General features: G+C 46.5%; 1 protein-coding gene across 1 annotated transcript in view; it reads right to left on the bottom strand.

Moving 5' to 3' along the window:
• Positions 1 to 27,994, bottom strand: part of sms (spermine synthase) — a 200,369-nt gene that overhangs the window by 17,804 nt on the left and 154,571 nt on the right. The window contains exon 10 of the mRNA XM_072514447.1: positions 12,861 to 12,976. Within this exon, the coding sequence (XP_072370548.1) occupies positions 12,861 to 12,976 (116 nt within the window). The remainder of the gene's footprint in view (positions 1 to 12,860; positions 12,977 to 27,994) is intronic.

Raw genomic sequence — 27,994 nt, 5'->3', positions numbered from 1 at the left:
ATCCGGAATCCGACCCAGCATGTGTTTCATAAATCCGGCAAAATCCCAATTCGGGGCATATACGTTCACCAGTACCACCCGCACCCCCTGCAACCTACCACTCGCCATCACATATCGACCTCCATTATCCACTACAATATTCAGTGCCTCGAACGACACCCGCTTCCCCACCAGTATTGCAACCCCTCTGTTCTTCGCATCCAGCCCTGAATGAAAGACCTGCCCAACCCATCCCTTTCTCAGCCTAACCTGATCTGCCACCTTCAGATGTGTCTCCTGGAGCATAACCACGTCTGCCTTCAGTCCCTTTAAGGTCCCTCACATTCCAAGTTATCAGCCGGATCGGGGGGGGGGGGGGGGGGGGGGGGGGCAGGCCCCCCCCCCCCCCCCCCGCCGACTAGCCATCTCCTTTTCTAGGCCAGCCACGTGCCCGCGCCTCCCACAACCTCGTCCCCCAGGCAGCGTACCCCCGCCCCGACTACCTCTCCTTCTTCCAGCACCCCTTTGGCCAATGCAGCAGCAACCCAGTTCCCCCCTCTTCCCCCCCCGCTAGATTCTCATCTAGCCATTTTGCTCCCCCCATGACACTCCTGTAAGTCAGCTGACTCCTGCTAACCCCGGCTTCTCCCGCCATTCCATCGACCCCCCCAGTGTGAGAATCCCCCCACCCCATGGCAGTCAGTGTGCACTCCTCTCCAGCACCGCCCTTCCCCTCCGGCCCCGCCCCCATCCTTCCCTAACGCGGGAAAAAGCCCGCGCTTTCCTGAGCCGTCCCCGCCCCCTCTGGCGCAGCTCCTTTTTGCAGCCTTACCCCAACTCCCCATCCCCGGGCCTCCTCCGTGGGGCCCTGCCCCTCCAACACCGACGCCCACACTCTCCCACATCAAATCCATTCACCCATCCCCACCCAGCACTCAAACAAAAAGAACATTCCCCAAATGCGGTAAACACAGTAAACATCCCCCCACCACAAACCCTCAATTTGAGTCCAACTTTGCAGTTTGTATAAAGTTCCATGCCTCATTAGGCGTTTCAAAATAGTGGTGCCGATGTTGGAACGTGACCCATAATCGCGCTGGCTGCAGCATCCCGAACTTCACCCCCTTCCGATGGAGCACCGCCTTAGCCCGGTTGAAACCAGCCCTCTTCTTGGCCACCTCCGCACTCCAGTCCTGATAAATTTGAATCTCCGTGTTCTCCCACCTGCTGCTCCGCTCTTTTTTGGCCGATCTCAGGACACACTCTCTGTCCATAAAGCGGTGGGACCTCACCACTACAGCCCTTGGCGGCTCGTTGGCTTTGGACCTCCTTGCCAGGACCAGATGAGCCCCATCCAGCTCCAGGGGCCTCGGGAAAGCTCCCGCGCCCATCAGCGAATTGAGCATCATGATCATATATGCCCCGGCATCGGGCCCCTCTACTCCTTCAGGGAGACCCAGAATCCGAAGATTCTTCCTCCTCGACCTATTCTCCAGGTCCTCGAATTTTTCCGCCCACCTCTTATGCAGCGTCTCGTGCCCCTCCACCGCCAGGCCCAAGATCTCGTCCTCGTTCTCCGAAGCTTTTTGCCGCACCTCCCGGATCGCCGCCCCTTGGGCCTTCTGGGTCTCCACAAGCTTCTCAATCGCCGCAAACATTGGCGCCAGCATTTCTGTCCTCAGCTCCTCAAAGCAGCGTTTAAGAAACTCCTGCTGCTCCTGCGACCACTGCGCCCACCTCTTATGCAGCGTCTCGTGCCCCTCCACCTTCACCGCCAGGCCCAAGATCTCGTCCTCGTTCTCCGAAGCTTTTTGCCGCACCTCCCGGATCGCCGCCCCTTGGGCCTTCTGGGTCTCCACAAGCTTCTCAATCGCCGCAAACATTGGCGCCAGCATTTCTGTCCTCAGCTCCTCAAAGCAGCGTTTAAGAAACTCCTGCTGCTCCTGCGACCACTGCGCCCACGCTGCTTGGTCTCCACCCGCCGCCATCTTGCTTTTCCTCCCTCGCACTTTTCGCTGCACCAGGATCACTTTTTTCACCGCTCCACTCCTGGTTCAACCCATATAATGTCGGGGGGACCTTGCTGTCACCTTCCCACACTGGAAGCCGTCGAACAATTGCCGTTGGGGCCCCTCTAGAGAGCCCAAAAGTCCGTTCCCGATGGGAGCTGCCGAACTTGTGACCTACCTACGCATAGCCGCAACCAGAAGTCTGTCTTGTATAAATTAAGCATAACATCCTTGCTTTTTACTCTGTGCCCCTATTAATAGGGTTCAATATCTTATATGCTTTATGAACAACTCTCTCCACCTGTCCCGTCTACAAAATTATGAGGAGCATTGACAGAGTGGATAGTCAATAGCTTTTTCTCAGGGTGGAAGAGTCAATTCCTTGGGGACATAGCTTTAAGGTCCGAGGGGCAAAGTTTAGAGGAGATTTAGAACAGAGAACATAGAAAAATACAGCACAGAACAGGCCCTTCGGCCCACGATGTTGTGCCGAACTTTTGTCCCAGATTAAGAACAAATTAATCGACACTATATAATTCTACCGTAATCCATGTACCTATCCAATAGCTGCTTGAAGGTCCCTAATGTTTCCGACTCAACTACTTCCACAGGCAGTGCATTCCATCCCCCCACTACTCTCTGGGTAAAGAACCTACCTCTGACATTCCCCCTATATCTTCCACCATTCACCTTAAATTTATGTCCCCTTGTAATGGTTTGTTTGACCCGGGAACGAAGTCTCTGACTGTCTACTCTATCTATTCCCCTGACCACCTTATAAACCTCTATCAAGTCGTCCCTCATCCTTCTCCGTTCTAATGAGAAAAGACCTAGCAACCTCAACCTTTCCTCGTAAGACCTACTCTCCATTCCTGGCAACATCCTGGTAAATCTCCTTTGCACCTTTTCCAAAGCTTCCACATCCTTCCTAAAATGAGGCGAACAGAACTGTACACAGTACTCCAAATGTGGCCTTACCAAGGATTTGTACAGCTGCATCATCACCTCACGGCTCTTAAATTCAATCACTGTTAATGAACGCTAGCACACCATAGGCCTTCTTCACAGCTCTATCCACTTGAGTGGCAACTTTCAAAGATGTATGAACATAGACCCCAAGATCTCTCTGCTCCTCCACATTGCCAAGAACACTGCCGTTAACCCGGTATTCCGCATTCATATTTGTCCTTCCAAAATGGACTTTTCAGGGTTAAACTCCATCTGCCACTTCTCAGCCCAGCTCTGCATCCTATCTATGTTTCTTTGCAGCCGACAACAGCCGTCCTCACTATCCACAACTCCACCAATCTTCATATCGTCTGCAAATTTACTGACCCACACTTCAACTCCCTCATCCAAGTCATTAATGTCATTAATGAAAATCACAAACAGCAGAGGACCCAGAACTGATCCCTGCGGTATGCCACTGGTAACTGGGATCCAGGCTGAATATTTGCCATCCACCACCACTCTGGCTTCTATTGGTTAGCCAGTTCGTTATCCAACTGGCCAAATTTCCCACTATCCCATGCCTCCTTACTTTCTGCATAAGCCTACCATGGGGAACCTCATCAAATGCCTTACTAAAATCCATGTACACTACATCCACTGCTTTACCTTCACCCATATGCTTGGTCACCTCCTCAAATAATTCAATAAGACTTGGATGTAGGGAAGTTGTTTCCATTAGCAGGGGAGACTAGGACCCGGGGGCACAGCCTTAGAATAAAAGGGAGTCACTTTAGAACAGAGATGAGGAGAAATTTCTTCAGCCAGAGAGTGGTGGGTCTGTGGAATTCATTGCCACAGAGGGCGGTGGAGGCCGGGACGTTGAGTGTCTTTAAGACAGAAGTTGATAAATTCTTGATTTCTCGAGAAATTAAGGGCTATGGAGAGAGAGCGGGTATGGAATCATGGAATCATAGAAGTTTACAGCATGGAAACAGGCCCTTCGGCCCAACCAGTCCATGCCGCCCAGTTTTTACCATTAAGCTAGTCTCAGTTGCCCGCACTTGGCCCATAACCCTCTATACCCATTTTACCCATGTAACTATCTAAATGCTTTTAAAAAGACACAATTGTACCCCCCTCTACTACTACCTCTGGCAGCCCATTCCAGACACTCACTACCCTCTGAGTGAAGGAATTGCCCCTCTGGGCCCTTCTGAATCTCTCCCCTCTCACCTTAATCCTATGCCCTCTAGTTTTAGACTCCCCTACCTTTGGGAAAAGATGTTGATTATCTACCTTATCTATGCCCCTCATTATTTTATAGACCTCTATAAGATCACCCCTAAGCCTCCTACGCTCCAGGGAAAAAAGTCCCAGTCTATCCAGCCTCTCCTTATAACTCAAACCATCAAGTCCCGGCAACATCCTAGTAAATCATTTCTGCACTCTTTCTAGTTTAATAATATCCTTTCTATAATAGGGTGACCAGAACTGCACACAGTATTCCAAGTGTGGCCGTACCAATGTCTTGTACAACTTCAACAAGACGTCCCAACTCCTGTATTCAATGTTCTGACCAATGAAACCAAGCATGCCGAATGCCTTCTTCACCACCCTGTCCACCTGCGACTCCACCTTCAAGGAGCTATGAACCTGTACTCCTAGATCTCTTTGTTCTATAACTCTCCCCAACGCCATACCATTAACTGAGTAGGTCCTGGCCAGATTCGATCTGCCAAAATGCATCACCTCACATTTATCTAAATTAAACTCCATCTGCCATTCGTCGGCCCACTGGCCTAATTGATCAAGATCCCGTTGCAATCCGAGATAACCTTCTTCACTATCCACTGTGCCACCAATCTTGGTGTCATCTGCAAACTTACTAACCATGCCTCCTAAATTCTCATCCAAATCATTAATATAGAACATAGAACAATACAGCGCAGTACAGGCCCTTCGGCCCACGATGTTGCACCGAAACAAAAGCCATCTAACCTACACTATGCCATTATCATCCATATGTTTATCCAATAAACTTTTAAATGCCCTCAATGTTGGCGAGTTCACTACAGTAGCAGGTAGGGCATTCCACGGCCTCACTACTCTTTGCGTAAAGAACCTACCTCTGACCTCTGTCCTATATCTATTACCCCTCAGTTTAAAGTTATGTCCCCTCGTGCGAGCCATATCCATCCGCGGGAGAAGGCTCTCACTGTCCACCCTATCCAACCCCCTGATCATTTTGTATGCCTCTATTAAGTCTCCTCTTAACCTTCTTCTCTCCAACGAAAACAACCTCAAGTCCATCAGCCTTTCCTCATAAGATTTTCCCTCCATACCAGGCAACATCCTGGTAAATCTCCTCTGCACCCGCTCCAAAGCCTCCACATCCTTCCTATAATGCGGTGACCAGAACTGTACGCAATACTCCAAATGCGGCCGTACCAGAGTTCTGTACAGCTGCAACATGACCTCCCGACTCCGGAACTCAATCCCTCTACCAATAAAGGCCAACACTCCATAGGCCTTCTTCACAACCCTATCAACCTGGGTGGCAACTTTCAGGGATCTATGTACATGGACACCTAGATCCCTCTGCTCATCCACACTTTCAAGAACTTTACCATTAGCCAAATATTCCGCATTCCTGTTATTCCTTCCAAAGTGAATCACCTCACACTTCTCTACATTAAACTCCATTTGCCACCTCTCAGCCCAGCTCTGCAGCTTATCTATATCCCTCTGTAACCTGCTACATCCTTCCACACTATCGACAACACCACCGACTTTAGTATCGTCTGCAAATTTACTCACCCACCCTTCTGCGCCTTCCTCTAGGTCATTGATAATTTATATTTATATATAATATAAATCACAAATAACAGTGGACCCAGCACCGATCCCCGAGGCACACCACTGGTCACAGGCCTCCAGTTTGAAAAACAACCCTCTACAACCACCCTCTGTCTTCTGTCGTCCAGCCAATTTTGAATCCAATTGGCAACCTCACCCTGGATCCCGTGAGCTTTAACCTTCTGCAACAACCTACCATGCGGTACCTTGTCAAAGGCTTTGCTAAAGTCCATGTAGACAACGTCTACTGCACTGCCCTCATCTACCTTCTTGGTCACCCCCTCAAAAAACTCAATCAAATTTGTGAGACATGATTTTCCACGCACAAAGCCATGCTGACTGCCCCGAATCAGTCCTTGCCTCTCTAAATGTTTGTAGATCCTGTCTCTCAGAATACCTTCTAGCAACTTACCTACTACAGACGTTAGGCTCACCGGTCTGTAGTTCCCAGGCTTTTCCCTGCTGCCCTTCTTAAACAAGGGCACAACATTCGCCACTCTCCAATCTTCAGGCACCTCACCTGTGGCTGCCGATGATTCAAATATCTCTGTTAGGGGACCTGCAATTTCCTCCCTAGCCTCCCACAACATCCTGGGATACATTTCATCAGGTCCCGGGGATTTATCTACCTTGATGCGCTTTAAGACTTCCAGCACCTCCTCCTCTGTAATATGCACACTTCTCAAGACATCACTATTTATTTCCCTTAGTTTCCTAACATCCATGCCTTTCTCCACCGTGAATACCGATGAGAAATATTCATTCAGGATCTCACCCAACTCTTGTGGCTCTGCACATAGATGTCCTTGTTGATCCTTAAGAGGCCCTACTCTGTAAATGGAGTTGAAATCAGCCATGATGGAATGGTGGAGTGGACTCGATGGACCGAATGGCCTTACTTCCACTCCTATGTCTTATGGTAAGGCAAGACCTACCACTCACAAATCCGTGCTGACTATCCCTAATCAAGTAGTGTCTTTCCAGATGCTCAGAAATCCTATCCCTCAGTACCCTTTCCATTACTTTGCCTACCACCGAAGACAGACTACTTGGCCTGTAATTCCCAGGGTTATCCCTAGTCCCTTTTTTGAACAGGGGCACGACATTCCCCACTCTCTAATCCCCTGGTACCACCCCTGTTGACAGTGAGGACAAATGATCATTGCCAATGGCTCTGCAATTTCATCTCTTGCTTCCTATAGAATCCTTGGATATATCCCGTCAGGCCCGGGGGACTTGTCTATCCTCAAGTTTTTCAACATGCCCAACACATCTTCCTTCCTAACAAGTATTTCCTTGAGCTTACCAGTCTGTTTCACACTGTTCTCTCCAACAATATGGCCCCTCTCATTTGTAAATACTGAAGAAAAGTACTCATTCAAGACCTCTCCGATTTCTTCAGACTCAATACACAATCTCCCGCTACTCTCCTTGATCAGACCTACCCTCGCTCTAGTCATTCTCATATTTCTCACATATGTGTAAAAGGACTTACAAATGAGAAGAAATTGAGTCAGTTAGGATTATATTCACTGGTGTTTAGAAGGGAGGCGGGGGGATTTCATAGAAACCTATAAATTTCTAACACGATTAGACAAGGTAGATGATAGAAGGATGTTACTGATGGCACGAGAGTCCAGAGCCAGGGGATAACAGTCTAAAGCATTGAGGCAAGACATCCCGTAGCCCCTGCTCGTCCCTGGACATTAAGGGTCAATTATCATGGCCAATCCAACTACCCCACACATCTTTGGACTGTGGAGGAAACCATAGCACCAGGAGGAAACCCACGCAGACATTTGGATGGGTGCGTGAATAAGGAGGAAACAGAGGGACACGGACCAAGTAATGGCAGAAAGTTTTGTTTTTAGTTCAGGCATCATGATCTGCACAGGCTTGGAGGGCTGAAGGGCCTGTTCCTGTGCTGTACTTTTCTTTGTTCCAGACATGGGAAAAGGTCAGAAGGTGAGAGCATTGAGGGAGAACTAGGGAATAGGGACAGTGTGGCTCTGAGGCAGAGCAGACGGGGAGAAGTTGCTGAACACAGCGGGTCTGGTGGCCTGAAGTGCATATGTTTTAATGCAAGGAGCATTACGGGTAAGGCAGGTGAACTTAGAGCTTGGAATAGTACTTGGAACTATGATGTTGTTGCCAGAGACCTGGTTGAGGGAAGGGCAGGATTAGAAGCTAAATGTTCCAGGATTTAGATGTTTCAGGCGGGATAGAGGGGGATGTAAAAGGGGAGGTGGAGTTGCGCTACTTGTTCGGGAGAATATCACAGCTGTACTGCGAGAGGACACCTCAGAGGGCAGAGAGGCTATATGGGTAGAGATCAGGAATAAGAAGGGTGCAGTCACAATGTTGGGGGTATACTACAGGCCTCCCAACAGCCAGCGGGAGATAGAGGAGCAGATAGGTAGACAGATTTTGGAAAAGAGTAAAAACAACAGGGTTGTGGTGATGGGAGACTTCAACTTCCCCAATATTGACTGGGACTCACTTAGTGCCAGGGGCTTAGACGGGGTGGAGTTTGTAAGGAGCATCCAGGAGGGCTTCTTAAAACAATATGTAGACAGTCCAACTAGGGAAGGGGCGGTACTGGACCTGGTATTGGGGAATGAGCCCGGCCAGGTGGTAGATGTTTCAGTAGGGGAGCATTTCGGTAACAGTGACCACAATTCAGTAAGTTTTAAAGTACTGGTGGACAAGGATAAGAGTGGTCCTAGGATGAATGTGCTAAATTGGGGGAAGGCTAATTATAACAATATTAGGTGGGAACTGAAGAACATAGATTGAGGGCGGATGTTTGAGGGCAAATCAACATCTGACATGTGGGAGACTTTCAAGTGGCAGTTGAAAGGAATACAGGACCGGCATGTTCCTGTGAGGAAGAAAGATAAATACGGCAATTTTCGGGAACCTTGGATGACGAGTGATATTTTAGGCCTCGTCAAAAAGAAAAAGGAGGCATTTGTCAGGGCTAAAAGGCTGGGAATAGACGAAGCCTGCGTGGAATATAAGGAAAGTAGGAAGGAACTTAAGCAAGGAGTCAGGAGGGCTAGAAGGGGTCACGAAAAGTCATTGGCAAATAGGGTTAAGGAAAATCCCAAGGCTTTTTACACGTACATAAAAAGCAAGAGGGTAGCCAGGGAAAGGGTTGGCCCACTGAAGGATCGGCAAGGGAATCTATGTGTGGAGCCAGAGGAAATGGGCGAGGTACTAAATGAATACTTTGCATCAGTATTCACCAAAGAGAAGGAATTGGTAGATGTTGAGTCTGGAGAAGGGGGTGTAGATAGCCTGGGTCACATTGTGATCCAAAAAGACGAGGTGTTGGGTGTCTTAAAAAATATTCAGGTAGATAAGTCCCCAGGGCCTGATGGGATCTACCCCAGAATACTGAAGGAGGCTGGAGAGGAAATTGCTGTGGCCTTGACAGAAATCTTTGGATCCTCGCTGTCTTCAGGGGATGTCCCGGAGGACTGGAGAATAGCCAATGTTGTTCCTCTGTTTAAGAAGGGTAGCAAGGATAATCCCGGGAACTACAGGCCGGTGAGCCTTACTTCAGTGGTAGGGAAATTACTGGAGAGAATTCTTCGAGACAGGATCTACTCCCATTTGGAAGCAAATGGACGTATTAGTGAGAGGCAGCACGGTTTTGTGAAGGGGAGGTCGTGTCTCACTAACTTGATAGAGTTTTTCGAGGAGGTCACTAAGATGATTGATGCAGGTAGGGCAGTGGATGTTGTCTATATGGACTTCAGTAAGGCCTTTGACAAGGTCCCTCATGGTAGACTAGTACAAAAGGTGAAGTCACACGGGATCAGGGGTGAGCTGGCAAGGTGGATACAGAACTGGCTAGGACATAGAAGGCAGAGAGTAGCAATGGAGGGATGCTTTTCTAATTGGAGGGCTGTGACCAGTGGTGTTCCACAGGGGTCAGTGCTGGGACCTTTGCTCTTTGTAGTATATATAAATGATTTGGAGGAAAATGTAACGGGTCTGATTAGTAAGTTTGCAGACGACACAAAGGTTGGTGGAATTGCGGATAGCGATGAGGACTGTCGGAGGATACAGCAGGATTTAGATTGTCTGGAGACTTGGGCGGAGAGATGGCAGATGGAGTTTAATCCGGACAAATGTGAGGTAATGCATTTTGGAAGGTCTAATGCAGGTAGGGAATATACAGTGAATGGTAGAACCCTCAAGAGTATTGAAAGTCAAAGAGATCTAGGAGTACAGGTCCACAGGTCATTGAAAGGGGCAACACAGGTGGAGAAGGTAGTCAAGAAGGCATACGGCATGCTTGCCTTCATTGGCCGGGGCATTGAGTAGAAGAATTGGCAAGTCATGTTGCAGCTGTATAGAACCTTAGTTAGGCCACACTTGGAGTATACTGTTCAATTCTGGTCACCACACTACCAGAAGGATGTGGAGGCTTTAGAGAGGGTGCAGAAGAGATTTACCAGAATGTTGCCTGGTATGGAGGGCATTAGCTATGAGGAGCGGTTGAATAAACTCGGTTTGTTCTCACTGGAACGAAGGAGGTTGAGGGGAGACCTGATAGAGGTATACAAAATTATGAGGGGCATAGACAGAGTGGATAGTCAGAGGCTTTTCCCCACGGTAGAGGGGTCAATTACTAGGGGGCATAGGTTTAAGGTGAGAGGGGCAAGGTTTAGAGTAGATGTACGAGGCAAGTTTTTTTACGCAGAGGGTAGTGGGTGCCTGGAACTCGCTACCGGAGGAGGTAGTGGAAGCAGGGACGATAGGGACATTTAAGGGGCATCTTGACAAATATATGAATAGGATGGGAATAGAAGGATACGGACCCAGGAAGTGTAGAAGATTGTAGTTTAGTCGGGCAGCATGGTCGGCACGGGCTTGGAGGGCCGAAGGGCCTGTTCCTGTGCTGTACATTTCTTTGTCCTTTGTCAGCAGTAAGAGGGGGAAGGGAATAAGGAGGGGGGGGGGGGGGGGGGGGGGAGTAAAATAGAAGGCATGGTCATGTTAAATAATTTAGTATACGGGTAATTGGGGATTGGGCGGGAGAAGTGGGGTACGTGGTTTATTGTGTGTTGTTATTTTAGGGGCATTTTGTGCGTCGACCGGCGCGGTTGTTTCAGGAATGTCAATATGTTAAATTGTGAAAATTACAAATGCTTCAATAAATGTTTTTATTTGAAATTTAAAAATTTTTTTTTTTTTTTTTTTTTTTTAAAGTTATTGCCTCGACATTCCCTCATGCTTACTTTTTTTGCCTGCAATCTTATGCCCTTCCCTTCAACCAAGTTTTATAGATCGTCACAGAATTACAGAAAAGTACAGCACAGAAGAGGCCATTCAGCCCATCGAGTCTGCCTGCCTACCTAATCCCATTTGTCAGCATTTGTCCTATCGCCTTGAATGTGCCAAGTGCTCATCCGATAAAGTATGTGAGGTAAGCCGCCTCAACCATCCTCCCAGCAGTGCATTCCAGACCATAACCACCCTCTGGGTAAAAGTGCTTTTCCTCAAACCCCCCCCCGCCCCCCCCGAGACCTCCTGCCCATCACTTTGAACTTGTCCCCTTTTAACTGATCCTTCAACCAAGGGGACCAGCTGCTCCCTATACACCCTGTCCATGCCCCTCATAATCTTGTACACCTCGATCAGGTCACACTTCAATCTTCTCTGCTCCAGCGACAATGACCCAAGTTTATCCAAGATCTCTTCATAACTTAAATGTTCCATCCTTGCAGGACTAATATAAATTCGTTATTGTACAATTTTAATAATAAAGATTGTTTTAAAGGCCTAAAAGGGCCATATTGCTTGTAAATTTCAAAAACGTTCCAACAACTTGCCCCTATCATAATAAAGTATCTGAAGCCACTTTTGAGGAACATCAGTCAAGATTTGACATTAAATTACACAAGGTGACATTTCAACAAAGAGACAGGTCTTAAGAAGCATCGTAAAGAGATGGGAGGTTGAGAAAGATAATTCCATACAGAAGATTGAGACAGCTGTGGGCACTATAATGGTAAACAAGGATTGCTTATGGTAGTAAGAGAGGGGAAGACGAGGCCACTGAGGGTAGTGAGAGAGGGGAAGACGAGGCCACAGAGGGTAGTGAGAGAGGGGAAGACGAGGCCACAGAGGGTAGTGAGAGAGGGGAAGACGAGGCCAGGAGGGTAGTGAGAGAGGGGAAGACGAGGCCACGGAGGGTAGTGAGAGAGGGGAAGAAGGGGCCACGGAGGGTAGTGAGAGAGGGGAAGAAGAGGCCACGAAGGGTAGTGAGAGAGGGGAAGATGAGGCCACGGAGGGTACCGAGAGGTGAAGATGAGGCCACGGAGGGTACAGAGAGAGGCAGACGAGGTCATGGAGGGTAGAGAGAGAGAGAGAGAGAGAGAGAGAGAGAGAGAGAGAGAAGGGAAGCCAAGGTTGTGGAGGGCACAGAGAGAGAAGGGAAGACAAGACCATGGATGATGTAGAGAGAGAGGGGAAGACAAGGCCACAGAGGACAGAGAGAGGGGAAGACAAGGCCATGGATGGTGCAGAGGGAAAGGAAGACAAGGCTTTGGAGGGCACAGAGAGGGGGAGACAAAGCTATGGAGGGTGCAAGGAGAGGGGAAGATAAAGCCATGGAGGGCACAGAGAGAGGGAAAGACAAGGCATTGGATGGTGCAGAGGGAGGGGAAGACAAAGCTATGGAGGGCACAGAGAGAGGGGGAGACAAGGTCATGGAGGGTGCAGAGAGAAGGAAAGACACAGCCATGGAGGGATTTGAATACAAGGATGAGAATTCTAAAATTGATGAATTGATGAGCTGGGTTATTTCCTTTCTCCCCACCTTTGACTCGTGTCCAAATTCTTTATCATCAAGCCTCTATCAGGTTGAAATCAGCCGACTGCAATTTTTAGCATTTCCCAAAACACATTTCCTGAAAACTCCCCTGACTACTGGGGTCATCAAGAGTGGAACGACCTATCCCAGTATCCACTGAGGGAGCACTGCTATCTTAAAAAAACACTTAAATTATTTCAAAAAAGGTAAATGCATCACAATTTGAAAAAGGATACAATTCCGCATAAGAGGGAACACACACAATTTCCTTTGAATATTCCACAGGGCAGTACAGCTTGTTCAGCTGCTCTTCATACATCGCTAGTGCTTCTGTCAAATTTGCACAATTACCCTACAGGAAAAAAAACAGAATGGAAAAGTTATTTGGTAATTTCTTGTTAAGGATTTTAAAAAAAACTTTTTGAGATTTCATAAAATTTCAAACATCTGATTTTTGATGGTCAATGATTGATTGGCCTGAAGGAAGATTTTTTCATTAGAAAGCAGCAACACATCAGAACTCATAAGGCAGGCACTTTGATATTACCCAACTGTAAGAACCATGAGCTTCATTCTGGAAGTTCCCCACTCAGTCATACCAGCCATTACAGTCAGCTCCAGTCCCAAATCTCAAAATGAAAATGCTGTCCGTGAATATGCAACACAACTGAGAATGCATATAAACAAAATATAGTTCACTAATGAGCGGGAATAATGCCTGCACACAATTGTGGGCAAGTTAATGAAGCGTTTAAGTTATACAAGGGCAGTGCCATTGTAATACAGATTATTTATATATGGCCCAAGGGGGGGTACGGGGAGCCCCCGGACCAGGCTGGTCACGTGGAACGTGAGGGGGTTGAATGGGCCGGTCAAACGGTCACGTGTTTTCGTGCACTTGAGTCGTCTGAAGGCAGAAGTGGCCTTTTTGCAGGAGACGCACTTAAAGATGGGGTACCAGACAAGGTTGAAGAAAGGATAGGTGAGCCTGGTGTTTCATTTGGGACTAGATATGAAGCTAAGGGGGGTGACGGTGCTGGTTAATAAGCGGGTGGCTTGAGGTGGGGAATATTGTGGTTTGGGGATACGTGGCGCTCAACGATACGAGAGAGGTCACAGCCGCCAAGTTGTGGGAGGCACTCAAGGCGATGGTAAGGGAGGAGTCTATCTCAATTCGGGCGCAGGGAGAAAGCAGAGCGGGTGGAGATGGCAAGGCTGGTAGATGAGATTTTGAGGGTTGGCAGGAGGTATTCAGAGGCCCCGGTGCCTCCTGTTGAAGGAAAAGCAGAGGCTCCAGATGTAGTTTGGGCTCGTGTCAGCGGGGAAGGCAGTGGGGCAGTTTGGAGGGTCAGGGTGGCAGTATGAGTTTGGTGAGAAGGCGAGCAGGATGTTAGCCCATCAGTTGAGGAAGAAAGAGGTAGCGAAGGAGATTGGCAGAGTGAGGGATGATAAGGGTAAGGCTGTGAGCAGGTGAAAGTGGATTTGAAGAGGTGGGACATGCTACCACTGTCGCTGGCAGGATGGGTGCAGACAATAAAAATGACAGTGCTGCCAAAGTTTCAGTTTGTACTTCAGAACCACCCAATTTTCACCCCAAGTCATTTTTAAGAAAGTTAATGCGCTGATCTGGGAGTTTGTGTGGGCAGGGAAGACGCCGCGGGTTAGGGGGGTCTTTCTGGAGCGGGGGGGTGAGGGCTGGCGCTGCCGAACATGATGAACTACTACTGGGCGGCGAATATTGCTATGGTCAGGAAATGGGGCGAGGTCGGCGTGGAGTCGGATGGAGGCGGCATCGTGTAGGGGAACATGTGAGGGCTTTGTTGTCAGCACCTCTGCCGTTCTCGCCGGCCAGGTACTCCGTGAGTCCAGTGGTGGTGTCGGCATTAAGGGTGTAGGGGCAGTGGAGGCAGCATTTGGGACTGGAGGGTGCCTCGGTGTGGGCTCTGATAGGTTTGCGCTGGGGGTGTTGGATGCAAGGTTGAGGGTGGCAGCAAGCAAAATCGAGCGATTTGGTGATCTGTTCATAGGGGGCAAATTTGCAGGTTTAAAGGACCGAGAAGAAGAGTATGATCTGCCCAGAGGGAACATTTTTAGGTACCTGTAGGTCTGGGAGTGTGAGAGGAGGTATAATAATAATAATAATCTTTATTGTCACAAGTAGGCTTACATTAACACTGAAATGAAGTTACTGTGAAAAGCTCCCAGTCGCCACACTCCGGCTCCTGTTTGAGTACACAGAGGGAAAATTCAGCATGTCCAATTCACCTAACAGCATGTCTTTCGGGACTTGTGTGAGGAAACCGGAGCACCCGGAGGAAACCCACGCAAACACAGGGAGAACGTGCAGATTCCGCACAGATCGTGACCCAAGCTGGGAATCGAACCTGGGACCCTGGTGCTTTGAACCACTGTGGTGTCTTCCTTTCCAGGGCTGTCACCGCTGGGGTCACTGTCGAGGGACGAGATAGGGGAGCGGAAGGTGTCCAACATCTACAAGGAGTTGAAAGCAAATTACTGCGGATGCTGGAATCTGAAACCAAGAGAAAATGCTGGAAAATCTCAGCAGGTCTGGCAGCATCTGTCGGGAGAGAAAAGAGCTACCGTTTCGAGTTCAGATGAGCTTTGACAAAGGGTCATCTGGACTCGAAACGTTAGCTCTTTTCTCTCCCTACAGATGCTGCCAGACTTGCTGAGATTTTTAAGCATTTTCTCTTTGGGAGTTGATGGATTGGGAGGGGGCCTTGGTGGGGGACATAAAGCGCAAGTGGGAGGAGGAGCTGGGACGGGAAGTGGGGCTGAGACTTGGGCAGAGACCAAGTGAAGATGAATGCCTCATTGTGTGCGAGGTTAAGCCTTATACAGTTTAAAGTAATACATGGGGCGCAAATGACGGTAGCAAGGATGAGTGGGTTTTTTGAGGGGGGTAGAGGATAGGTGTGGGCGGTGCGCGGTGGAGGGGGCACGCGAATCATGTCCACATTTTCTAGGCGTGTCTAATGTTGAAGGGGTTCTGGCAAGGGTTCCCGGACGTAATGCCAGAGGTGCTGGGGATGAAGGTAGCTATATTCGGGTTGTCTGAAGACCCGCGAGTCCATGGGGCGAGAGAGGCCGGTGTTCTGGTCTGTGCCTCCCTGATAGCCCGGAGACGGGGTTTGCTTGGGTAGTAGGACTAGGTCCTGCCAAAAGCAGGAGTGGGTGAGCGACCTGGCGGAATTCCGGAGGCTGGAGACGGTCAGGTTCTTCTTGAGGGGGTCAGTCGATGGGTTCACTCGATGGTGTAAAAAAACCTGTCTTGCACATCTCCGCTAAACTTTGCCCCACGGACCTTAAACCTATGCCCCCTGACCCCTCCACCTTGGAGTGCTTGCCCATCACTCTATCCATGCCCCCCACTCTATCGATGCCCCTCATAACCTTGTAGGCCTCTATCAGATCATCCCTTGACCTCCGTCGGTCAAATTAAAACAGTCCGGGTCTATTCAGCCTCTCCGCAGAGCTCACCCTCCAGACCAGGCAATATCCTGGCAAACCTTCTCTGCACCCTCTCCAGAGGTAGACCTACCAAAATACATTACCTCACATTTGTCCGGATTAAACTCGATTTGCCATTTCTCTGACCAAGTCTCCAACCTATCTATGTCCTGCTTTATCCTCTGACAATCCTCAACACTATCTGCCACTCCACCAATCTTGGTTGTCACCTGCGAACTTACTAATCAGACCAGCTACATTTTCCTCCAAACAAAGCACACTGTGGTTCTGTAATATAATTGACCTGGTCTCAGGTAACTCAGCACACTGCAGGTCTGTAATATAATCATTCGATTCAATCTCAGGTAACCCAGCACACTGCAGGTCTGTAATATAATCAGATTCAATCTCAGGTAACCCAGCACATTGCAGTTCTGTAATATAATCAGATTCAATCTCATGGAACCCAGCACACTGCAGTTCTGTAATATAATCAGATTCAATCTCAGGTAACCCAGCACACTGCAGTTCTGTAATATAATCAGATTCAATCTCAGGTAACCCAGCACACTGCAGTTCTGTAATATAATCAGATTCAATCTCAGGTAACCCAGCACACTGCAGTTCTGTAATATAATCAGATTCAATCTCAGGTAACCCAGCACACTGCAGGTCTGTAATATAATCAGATTCAATCTCAGGTAACTCAGCACACTGCAGTTCTGTAATATAATCAGATTCAATCTCAGGTAACCCAGCACACTGCAGTTCTGTAATATAATCAGATTCAATCTCAGCTAACTCAGCACACTGCAGTTCTGTAATATAATCAGATTCAATCTCAGGTAACCCAGCACACTGCAGTTCTGTAATATAATCAGATTCAATCTCAGGTAACCCAGCACACTGCAGTTCTGTAATATAATCAGATTCAATCTCAGGTAACTCAGCACACTGCAGTTCTGTAATATAATCAGATTCAATCTCAGGTAACCCAGCACACTGCAGTTCTGTAATATAATCAGATTCAATCTCAGCTAACTCAGCACACTGCAGTTCTGTAATATAATCAGATTCAATCTCAGGTAACCCAGCACACTGCAGTTCTGTAATATAATCAGATTCAATCTCAGGTAACCCAGCACACTGCAGTTCTGTAATATAATCAGATTCAATCTCAGGTAACCCAGCACACTGCAGGTCTGTAATATAATCAGATTCAATCTCAGGTAACCCAGCACACTGCAGGTCTGTAATATAATCAGATTCAATCTCAGGTAACTCAGCACACTGCAGTTCTGTAATATAATCAGATTCAATCTCAGGTAACCCAGCACACTGCAGTTCTGTAATATAATCAGATTCAATCTCAGGTAACCCAGCACACTGCAGTTCTGTAATATAATCAGATTCAATCTCAGGTAACCCAGCACACTGCAGGTCTGTAATATAATCAGATTCAATCTCAGGTAACTCAGCACACTGCAGTTCTGTAATATAATCAGATTCAATCTCAGGTAACCCAGCACACTGCAGTTCTGTAATATAATCAGATTCAATCTCAGCTAACTCAGCACACTGCAGTTCTGTAATATAATCAGATTCAATCTCAGGTAACCCAGCACACTGCAGTTCTGTAATATAATCAGATTCAATCTCAGGTAACCCAGCACACTGCAGTTCTGTAATATAATCAGATTCAATCTCAGATAACTCAGCACACTGCAGTTCTGTAATATAATCAGATTCAATCTCAGGTAACCCAGCACACTGCAGTTCTGTAATATAATCAGATTCAATCTCAGCTAACTCAGCACACTGCAGTTCTGTAATATAATCAGATTCAATCTCAGGTAACCCAGCACACTGCAGGTCTGTAATATAATCAGATTCAATCTCAGGTAACCCAGCACATTGCAGTTCTGTAATATAATCAGATTCAATCTGATCAGGGATAGTCAGCATGGCTTTGTGAAGGGTAGGTCATGCCTCACAAACCTTATCGAGTTCTTTGAGAAGGTGACTGAACAGGTAGACGAGGGTAGAGCAGTTGATGTGGTGTATATGGATTTCAGCAAAGCGTTTGATAAGGTTCCTCACGGTAGGCTATTGCAGAAAATACGGAGGCTGGGGATTGAGGGTGATTTAGAGATGTGGATCAGAAATTGGCTAGCTGAAAGAAGACAGAGGGTGGTGGTTGATGGGAAATGTTCAGAATGGAGTTCTGTCACAAGTGGAGTACCACAAGGATCTGTTCTGGGGCCGTTGCTGTTTGTCATTTTTATCAATGACCTAGAGGAAGGCGCAGAAGGGTGGGTGAGTAAATTTGCAGACGATACTAAAGTCGGTGGTGTTGTCGATAGTGAGGAAGGAAGTAGCAGGTTACAGAGGGATATAGATAAGCTGCAGTGCTGGGCTGAGAGGTGGCAAATGGAGTTTAATGTAGAGAAGTGTGAGGTGATTCACTTTGGAAGGAAAAACAGGAATGTGGAATATGTGGCTAATGGAAAAGTTCTTGAAAGTGTGGATGAGCAGAGGGATCTAGGTGTCCATGTACATAGATCCCTGAAAGTTGCCACCCAGGTTGATAGGGTGGTGAAGAAGGCCTATGGAGTGTTGGCCTTTATTGGTAGAGGGATTGAGTTCCGGAGTCAGGAGGTCATGTTGCAGCTGTACAGAACTCTGGTACGGCCGCATTTGGAGTATTGCGTACAGTTCTGGTCACCGCATTATAGGAAGGACGTGGAGGCTTTGGAACGGGTGCAGAGGAGATTTACCAGGATGTTGCCTGGTATGGAGGGAAAATCTTATGAGGAAAGGCTGATGGACTTGAGGTTGTTTTCGTTAGAGAGAAGAAGGTTAAGAGGAGACTTAATAGAGGCATACAAAATGATCAGAGGGTTAGATAGGGTGGACAGTGAGAGCCTTCTCCCGCGGATGGAAATGGCTAGCACGAGGGGACATAGCCTTAAACTGAGGGGTAATAGATATAGGACAGAGGTCAGGGGTAGGTTCTTTACGCAAAGAGTAGTGAGGCCGTGGAATGCCCTACCTGCTACAGTAGTGAACTCGCCAACATTAAGGGCATTTAAAAGTTTATTGGATAAACATATGGATGATAATGGTATAGTGTAGGTTAGATGGCTTTTGTTTCGGTGCAACATCGTGGGCCGAAGGGCCTGTACTGCGCTGTATTGTTCTATGTTCTATGTTCTAATCTCATGGAACCCAGCACACTGCAGTTCTGTAATATAATCAGATTCAATCTCAGGTAACCCAGCACACTGCAGTTCTGTAATATAATCAGATTCAATCTCAGGTAACCCAGCACACTGCAGTTCTGTAATATAATCAGATTCAATCTCAGGTAACCCAGCACACTGCAGTTCTGTAATATAATCAGATTCAATCTCAGGTAACCCAGCACACTGCAGGTCTGTAATATAATCAGATTCAATCTCAGGTAACTCAGCACACTGCAGTTCTGTAATATAATCAGATTCAATCTCAGGTAACCCAGCACACTGCAGTTCTGTAATATAATCAGATTCAATCTCAGCTAACTCAGCACACTGCAGTTCTGTAATATAATCAGATTCAATCTCAGGTAACCCAGCACACTGCAGTTCTGTAATATAATCAGATTCAATCTCAGGTAACCCAGCACACTGCAGTTCTGTAATATAATCAGATTCAATCTCAGGTAACTCAGCACACTGCAGTTCTGTAATATAATCAGATTCAATCTCAGGTAACCCAGCACACTGCAGTTCTGTAATATAATCAGATTCAATCTCAGCTAACTCAGCACACTGCAGTTCTGTAATATAATCAGATTCAATCTCAGGTAACCCAGCACACTGCAGTTCTGTAATATAATCAGATTCAATCTCAGCTAACTCAGCACACTGCAGTTCTGTAATATAATCAGATTCAATCTCAGGTAACCCAGCACACTGCAGTTCTGTAATATAATCAGATTCAATCTCAGCTAACTCAGCACACTGCAGTTCTGTAATATAATCAGATTCAATCTCAGGTAACCCAGCACACTGCAGTTCTGTAATATAATCAGATTCAATCTCAGGTAACCCAGCACACTGCAGTTCTGTAATATAATCAGATTCAATCTCAGTTAACTCAGCACACTGCAGTTCTGTAATATAATCAGATTCAATCTCAGGTAACCCAGCACACTGCAGTTCTGTAATATAATCAGATTCAATCTCAGCTAACTCAGCACACTGCAGTTCTGTAATATAATCAGATTCAATCTCAGGTAACCCAGCACACTGCAGTTCTGTAATATAATCAGATTCAATCTCAGGTAACCCAGCACACTGCAGGTCTGTAATATAATCAGATTCAATCTCAGGTAACTCAGCACACTGCAGTTCTGTAATATAATCAGATTCAATCTCAGGTAACCCAGCACACTGCAGGTCTGTAATATAATCAGATTCAATCTCAGGTAACCCAGCACACTGCAGGTCTGTAATATAATCAGATTCAATCTCAGGTAACTCAGCACACTGCAGTTCTGTAATATAATCAGATTCAATCTCAGGTAACCCAGCACACTGCAGTTCTGTAATATAATCAGATTCAATCTCAGCTAACTCAGCACACTGCAGTTCTGTAATATAATCAGATTCAATCTCAGGTAACCCAGCACACTGCAGTTCTGTAATATAACCAGATTCAATCTCAGGTAACCCAGCACACTGCAGTTCTGTAATATAATCAGATTCAATCTCAGGTAACCCAGCACACTGCAGGTCTGTAATATAATCAGATTCAATCTCAGGTAACCCAGCACACTGCAGTTCTGTAATATAATCAGATTCAATCTCAGGTAACTCAGCACACTGCAGTTCTGTAATATAATCAGATTCAATCTCAGGTAACCCAGCACACTGCAGGTCTGTAATATAATCAGATTCAATCTCAGGTAACCCAGCACACTGCAGGTCTGTAATATAATCAGATTCAACAAAGAACAAAGAACAAAGAAATGTACAGCACAGGAACAGGCCCTTCGGCCCTCCAAGCCCGTGCCGACCATACTGCCCGACTAAACTACAATCTTCTACACTTCCTGGGTCCGTATCCTTCTATTCCCATCCTATTCATATATTTGTCAAGATGCCCCTTAAATGTCCCTATCGTCCCTGCCTCCACTACCTCCTCCGGTAGTGAGTTCCAGGCACCCACTACCCTCTGCGTAAAAAACTTGCCTCGTACATCTACTCTAAACTTTGCCCCTCTCACCTTAAACCTATGCCCCCTAGTAATTGACCCCTCTACCCTGGGGAAAAGCCTCTGACTATCCACTCTGTCTATGCCCCTCATAATTTTGTATACCTCTATCAGGTCGCCCCTCAACCTCCTTCGTTCCAGTGAGAACAAACCGATCTCAGGTAACCCAGCACATTGCAGTTCTGTAATATAATCAGATTCAATCTCAGGTAACCCAGCACACTGCAGTTCTGTAATATAATCAGACTGAATCCCAGATCACCCTGCATGCTGCAGTTCTGTAACATCAGACACAATAACAGATCAGCCAGCACTGTGATTCTGTAATATAATCATCCAATCCCAGATCACCCAGCACAATGCGGTGCTGTAATATAATCAGAGTCGATCCCAGATCATCCAACACACTTCGGTTCTGTGGTATAATCAATATCGATCACATCCAGCACATTGGTTCTGTAATATAATCACTCCATCCCAGATCCCCCAGCACACTGCGGTCCTGTAATATAATCAGATTCAATCCCAGATCGCCAAGCACACTGCAGTTCTATAATAACAATAATAATAATAGTAATAGCTTATTGTCAGACGTAGGCTTCAATGAAGCTACTGTGAAAAGCCCCTAGTTGCCACACTCTGGCGCCTGTTCGGGGAGGCCGGTACGGGAATTGAACCCACGCAGCTGGCATTGTTCTGCATTGCTAGCCAGCTATTTAGCATATAGTCAGACTTGATCCCACATCACCCAGCACACTGTGGTTCCATAATATAATCAAACTCGATCACCATAAGACCATAAGACATAGGATCAGAATTAGGCCACTCGGCCCATCGAGTCTGCTCCGCCATTCAATCATGGCTGATATTTTCTCAGCCCCATTCTCCTGCCTTCTCCCTGTAACCCCTGATCCCCTTATCAATCAAAAACCTATCTATCTCTGTCTTAAAGACACTGTGATTTGGCCTCAACAGCCTTCTGCGGCAAAGAGTTCCACAGATTCACCACCTTCTGGCTGAAGAAATTCCTCATCTGGGTTTTAAAGGATCGTCCCTTTAGTCTGAGATGCTGTCCTCTGCTTCTAGTTTTTCCTACAAATGGAAACATCTTCTCCACGTCTACTCTATCCAGGCCTCGCAGTGTCCTGTAAGCTTGAATAAGATCCCCCACATCCTTCTAAACTCCAAAGAGTACAGACCCAGAGTCCTCAACCGTTCCTCATACGACAAGTTCTTCATTCCAGGATCATTCTTGTGAACCTCCTCTGGACCCTTTCCAAGGCCAGCACATCCTTCCTTAGATACGGGGCCTGAAACTGCTCATAACACTCCAAAGACCAGAGCCTTATACAGCCTCAGAAGTACCTCCCTGGTCTTGTATTCTCGCCCTCTTGACATGAATGCTAACATTGCATTTGCCTTCTTAACTACCGACTGAACCTGCACATTAACCTTAAGGGGATTGTGAACAAGGACTCCCAAGTTCCTTTGTGCTTCTGATTTCCTAAGCATTTCCCCATTTAGAAAATGGTCTATGCCTAAATTCCTCCTTCACAGATCACTGCGGTTCTCTAATATAATTGGACTCCGCCCTAGGTCACTCAGTACACTTCGGTTCTGCAATATAATCAGTGTCGAACCCAGATCACCCAGCACTGTGGTTCTACAACAAGAACAAGGAACATTACAGCACAGGAGCAGGCCCTTCGGCCCACCAAGCCTGTGCCGATCCAGATTCCTTAATTAGACTTATTACCCAAACGATCTGCATCCCGCTATTCCCTGCCCGTTCATGCGTCTATCAAGATACATCTTAAACATTGTTACCGTGCCTGGCTCGTCCACTTCCACTGGCAACGCATTCCAGGCACACAATATTCCAATTGCGGCCTAACTAAAGTTTTATACAATTGTAACTTGACCTGCTAACTCTTGTATTCAATGCCCCGGCCAATGAAGGCAAGCAATCCTTATGTCCTTGTGCCTTCTTGACTATCTTAATCACTTGCATTTCCACTTTCATGGAACCATGGGCCTGAATGCCAAGATCCCTCAGTATGCTCCTAAGGATTCTGCCATTTACTGTATAATTCACACCTGAATTTGTTCTTCCAAAATTCATCATCTCACATTTGTCCGGATTGAACTGCATCTGTCATTTCTCTGCCCAACTCTCCAATCTATCTATATTCTGCTGTATTCTCCGACAGTTCCCTTCACTATCTGCAACTGTAATATACAGACTCAATCGCAGATCACCCAGCACAATGCGTGTTTGTGATATAATCAGTCCATCCCAGATCACCAAGCCCATTGCGGTTCTGTAACATAATCTGACTCGATCCCAGATCTTCCCGCACAATGCAGATTTGTGATATAACTAGAGTTGATCCCGAGTCACCCATGAACTGCAGTTCTGTAATAAGATCGAAGTCGATCCCAGTTCACCCAGCAAACTGTGGTTCTGCAATATAATCTGAATCGATTCCAGAACACCTAGCACAATGCGGAATTGTGATACTATCTAGGTCGATCCCAGATCACCCAGCGCTGCAGTTCTGAGTAATATCAAAGTCGATCTCGATTGCGATTCTGCAATAGAAACATGGAAAACAGGAGCCAAATGAGGAGGCCATTCAGTTGTTCGAGCCTGTTCCGCCATTAGTTATGATCATGGCTAATCATCCAACTCTATAGCCTATATCTGCTTCCCCCCCAAATCCTGTGATCTACTTCGCCCCAAGTGCTCAACTGCTTCTTGTGGTAACAAATTCCACAGGCTCACCAGTCTGAGTGAAGACATTTCTCCTCATCTTGAAATGGTCTTGCCTGTAACCTGAGATTGTGATCCCTGGTTCTGGACACGCCACCATCAGGGACATAGGCACCAACGACATAGCTAAGAAAAGGGACGAGGATCTAAAAAGTGATTTTAGGGAGTTATGTTGGAAGCTAAAGAGGACAAGCAGAGTAGTAATCTCAGGATTGCCACGTGCAAGTGAGGCAAGGAACAGAGAGCGAGTGCAGCTGAACACGTGGCTACAGGGCTGGTGCAGGAAAGAAGGCTTCAGATATGTGGATCATTGGGGTACCTTCTGGGGAAGGTGGGACCTGTACTTGAAGGACGGATTCCACCTAAACTGGAGGGGCACCAATATCCTGGGTGGGGGGTTTGCATCGACCCACTTAAGCCCTCACTTCCACCCTATCTCCGTAACCCAATAACCTCTCCTCACCTTTTTTGGTCACCAAGGGCAATTTATCATGGCTATTCCACCCAGAGGAAACCCACACAGACACGGGGAGAACGTGCAGACTCTGCACAGACAGTGACCCAGCGGGGAATCGAACCCGAGACCCTGGCGCTGTGAAGCCACAGTGCTATCCACTTGTGCTACCGTGCTGCCCAAATCTAATACAATCCTAATCAACTCAATCGCTCCTCATACTTCAGTCTTGCCATCCGAGGAATCAGTCCGGTAAACCTTTGTGCACTCCCTCTATAGCAACAGCATCCTTCCTCATAAGGAGACCAAAACTGCACACAATATTCCAGGTGTGGCCTCACCAAGGCCCTGTATAATTGCAGCAAGACATCCCTGTTCTTGTACTCCAATCCTCTTGCCATCAAGGCAGCATACCATTAGCCTTCTTTACCGCCAGCTGTACCTGCATGCTTACCTTCAGTGACTAGTGTACGTACGGTACGAGGACACTCGGGTCTCTTTGCAGATTCCCCTCTCCTAATTTACGGCCATTCAGACAATAGTCTGCCGTACTGTTTTTGCGACCGAATTGGATAACCTCACATTTATCCAAATTATACTGCATCGGCAATTCATTTGTCCACTCACTCAACATGTCTAAATTGCACTGAAGGATCTTTGCACATTGGATTTGGTACTGGGTAATGAACCGGGCCAAGTGTTAGATTTGGTTGTGGGAGAGCACTTTGGAGATAGTGACCACAATTCGGTGTCTTTCACTATTGCAATGGAGGGGGATATGGCCATACAGCAGGGCAAGGTTTATAATTGGGGGAGGGGTAATTATGATGCGATTAGGCAAGAATTAGGGAGCATAAGATGGGAACAGAAACTGTCAGGGAAAGGCACAACTGAAAAGTGGAGGTTGTTAAAGGAACAAATACTGCGTGTCCTTGATAGGTATGTCCCTGTCAGGCAGGGATGAAATGGCCGTGTGAGGGAACCATGGTTCACAAAAGAGGTTGAATGTCTTGTCAAGCGGAAAAAGGAAGCGTATGTAAGGATGAGAAAACAAGGTTCAGTTGGGTCGCTTGAGGGTTACAAGGTAGCAAGGAATGAGCTTTAAAAAAAAAAGGGCTTAACTAGGAGGGAGAATGATAAGTCCTTGGCGGGTCGGATCAAGGAAAACCCCAAGGCTTTTTACTCTTATGTGAGAAATAAAAGAATGACCAGGGTGAGGTTTGGGCTGGTCAACGACAGTAGTGGGAATTTGTGCATGGAGTCAAAAGAGGAGAGGCGTTGAATGAATACTTTTCTTCAGTGTTCACAAAGGAGAGGGGCCATGTTTTTGAGTATGAGATTTTTGTTCTTTGAGAGTGTGATACAGGCGGGTAGGCTGGAGGAGGTAGATGTTCTGAGGAAGGATGTATTAGCAATTTTGAAAACCTTAGGATCGACAAGTCCCCTGGGCCAGGTGGGATATATCCAAGGATTCTTTGGGAGGCAAGGGATGAGATTGAAGAGTCTTTGGCTTTGATCTTTGGGTCCTCACTGTCCACGGGGATAGTGCCAGAGGACTGGAGAGTGGCGAATGTTGTTTCTTTGTTTAAGAAAGGGAATAGGAATGACCCTGGTAATTATAGGCCGGTTAGTCTTACTTCAGTGATCGGTAAGTTAATGGAAAAGGTCCTGAAGGAAAGGATTTATTACCATTTGGAAAGATGCAGCTTAATCCGGGATAGTCAACACGGATTCGGGAAGGGTAGGTCTTACCTCACGAATTTGATTGAATTCTTTGAGGAGGTAACTAAGTGTGTAGATGAAGGTAGAGCAGTTGATGTCATATACATGGATTTTAGTAAGGCGTTTGATAAGGTTCCCCATGGTCGGCTTATGAAGAAAGTAAGGAGGTGTGGGATAGAGGGAAATTTGGCCAATTGGATAAGTAACTGGCTTTCACATAGAAGACAGAGAGTGGTGGTAGATGGAAAATTCTCAGACTGGAGACCAGTTACCAGTGGTGTACCACAGGTGCTGGGTCCTCTGCTATTTGTGATTTTTATCAATGACTTGGAGGAGGGGGCTGAAGAGTGGGTCAGTAAATTTGCTGATGACACAAAGATTGGTGGAGTAGTGGATGAGGTGGAGGGCTGTTGTAGGCTGCAAAGACATTGATAGGATGCAGAGCTGGGCCGAAAAATGGCAGATGGGAGTTTAACCCTGATAAGTGCGAGGTGATTCATTTTGGTTAAAAAATTTGAATGCGCATTTAACAATTCATCCCAATTTTTAAGAACATCCTCATTTTCCAATTTAATTTGAGGTATGTCAAATTCACAGTCATCTGGATTTGGTTCGTCACTTTGCGTTAGAATCATTAAAACCTCCTTTTTCTCTCCTTCCCTCTTCCCTTTCAAAGTACCTTTTAAGCATATTCACATGACACACTTGGTGATTCTTCCTTCTATCTGGTGTTTTTACCACATAATTCACCTCACTTAATTTCCTTTCAATCTGATACAGTCCACAAAACCTAGCGTTTAAAGGCACACCTACCACTGGTAACAACACTAAAACTTTATCCCCACTGGCAAAACTACGAACTGTGGATTTCTTGTCCGCTACCTGTTCCATCACATTCTGTGCAACTTTCAATGTTGTCTAGCCAATTCACCTGCTCTATTTAATCGTTCCCTAAAATTTGACACGTAATCCAATAGTGTAATTTCAGATTTCTCACCCACCAATTTTTCCTTGATCAATTTAAGTGGTCCTCTTACCTCATGACCAAAAATTAGTTCAAAAAGACTTATTTGGTAGACTCATTAGGTGCATCCCGAATTGCAAACAATACGAATGGGATTCCTTTATCCCAATCCTCTGGATAATCTTGACAATAAGCCCTCAACATTGTCTTTCATGTCACCTTTCTAACACTCCGTGATTCTGGATGGTACGCAGTTGATTTAAATTGTTTTATTCCTAAGCTATCCATAACTTCTTTGAATAACTTTGAAGCAAAATTCGATCCTTGATCCGATTGAATTTCTGTGGGTAGTCCATATCTAGTAAAGAATTTAAGTAACTCCTCCACAATCCTTTTAGCTGTAATATTATGTACTGGAATGGCCTCAGGAAACCTAGTAGACACATCAATTATAGTCGAAAGATATTGATTCCCACTTTTTGTTTTTGGAAGCGGTCCTACACAATCAATTAGGACCCTCGTAAAAGGTTCCTCAAATGCTGGAATGGGCATTAAGGTTTTATCGCTGCTTGAGGTTTCCCTATCACTGGACATGTGTGACATGATTGACAAAATTTAACTACATCTTTATGTAGTCCAGGCCAATAAAAATGTTTCTGGATTTTAGCTTGAGTTTTCCTTATTCCCAAATGACCTCCCACTGGTACCTCATGTGCAACTCGCAACA

The sequence above is a fragment of the Scyliorhinus torazame genome, chromosome 8 (genome assembly GCF_047496885.1).
Source record: "Scyliorhinus torazame isolate Kashiwa2021f chromosome 8, sScyTor2.1, whole genome shotgun sequence".
Taxonomy (NCBI): Eukaryota; Metazoa; Chordata; class Chondrichthyes; order Carcharhiniformes; family Scyliorhinidae; genus Scyliorhinus; species Scyliorhinus torazame.
The sequence above is the reverse complement of the archived record's forward strand: the minus strand, read 5'-3'. Positions and strand labels throughout refer to the sequence as shown.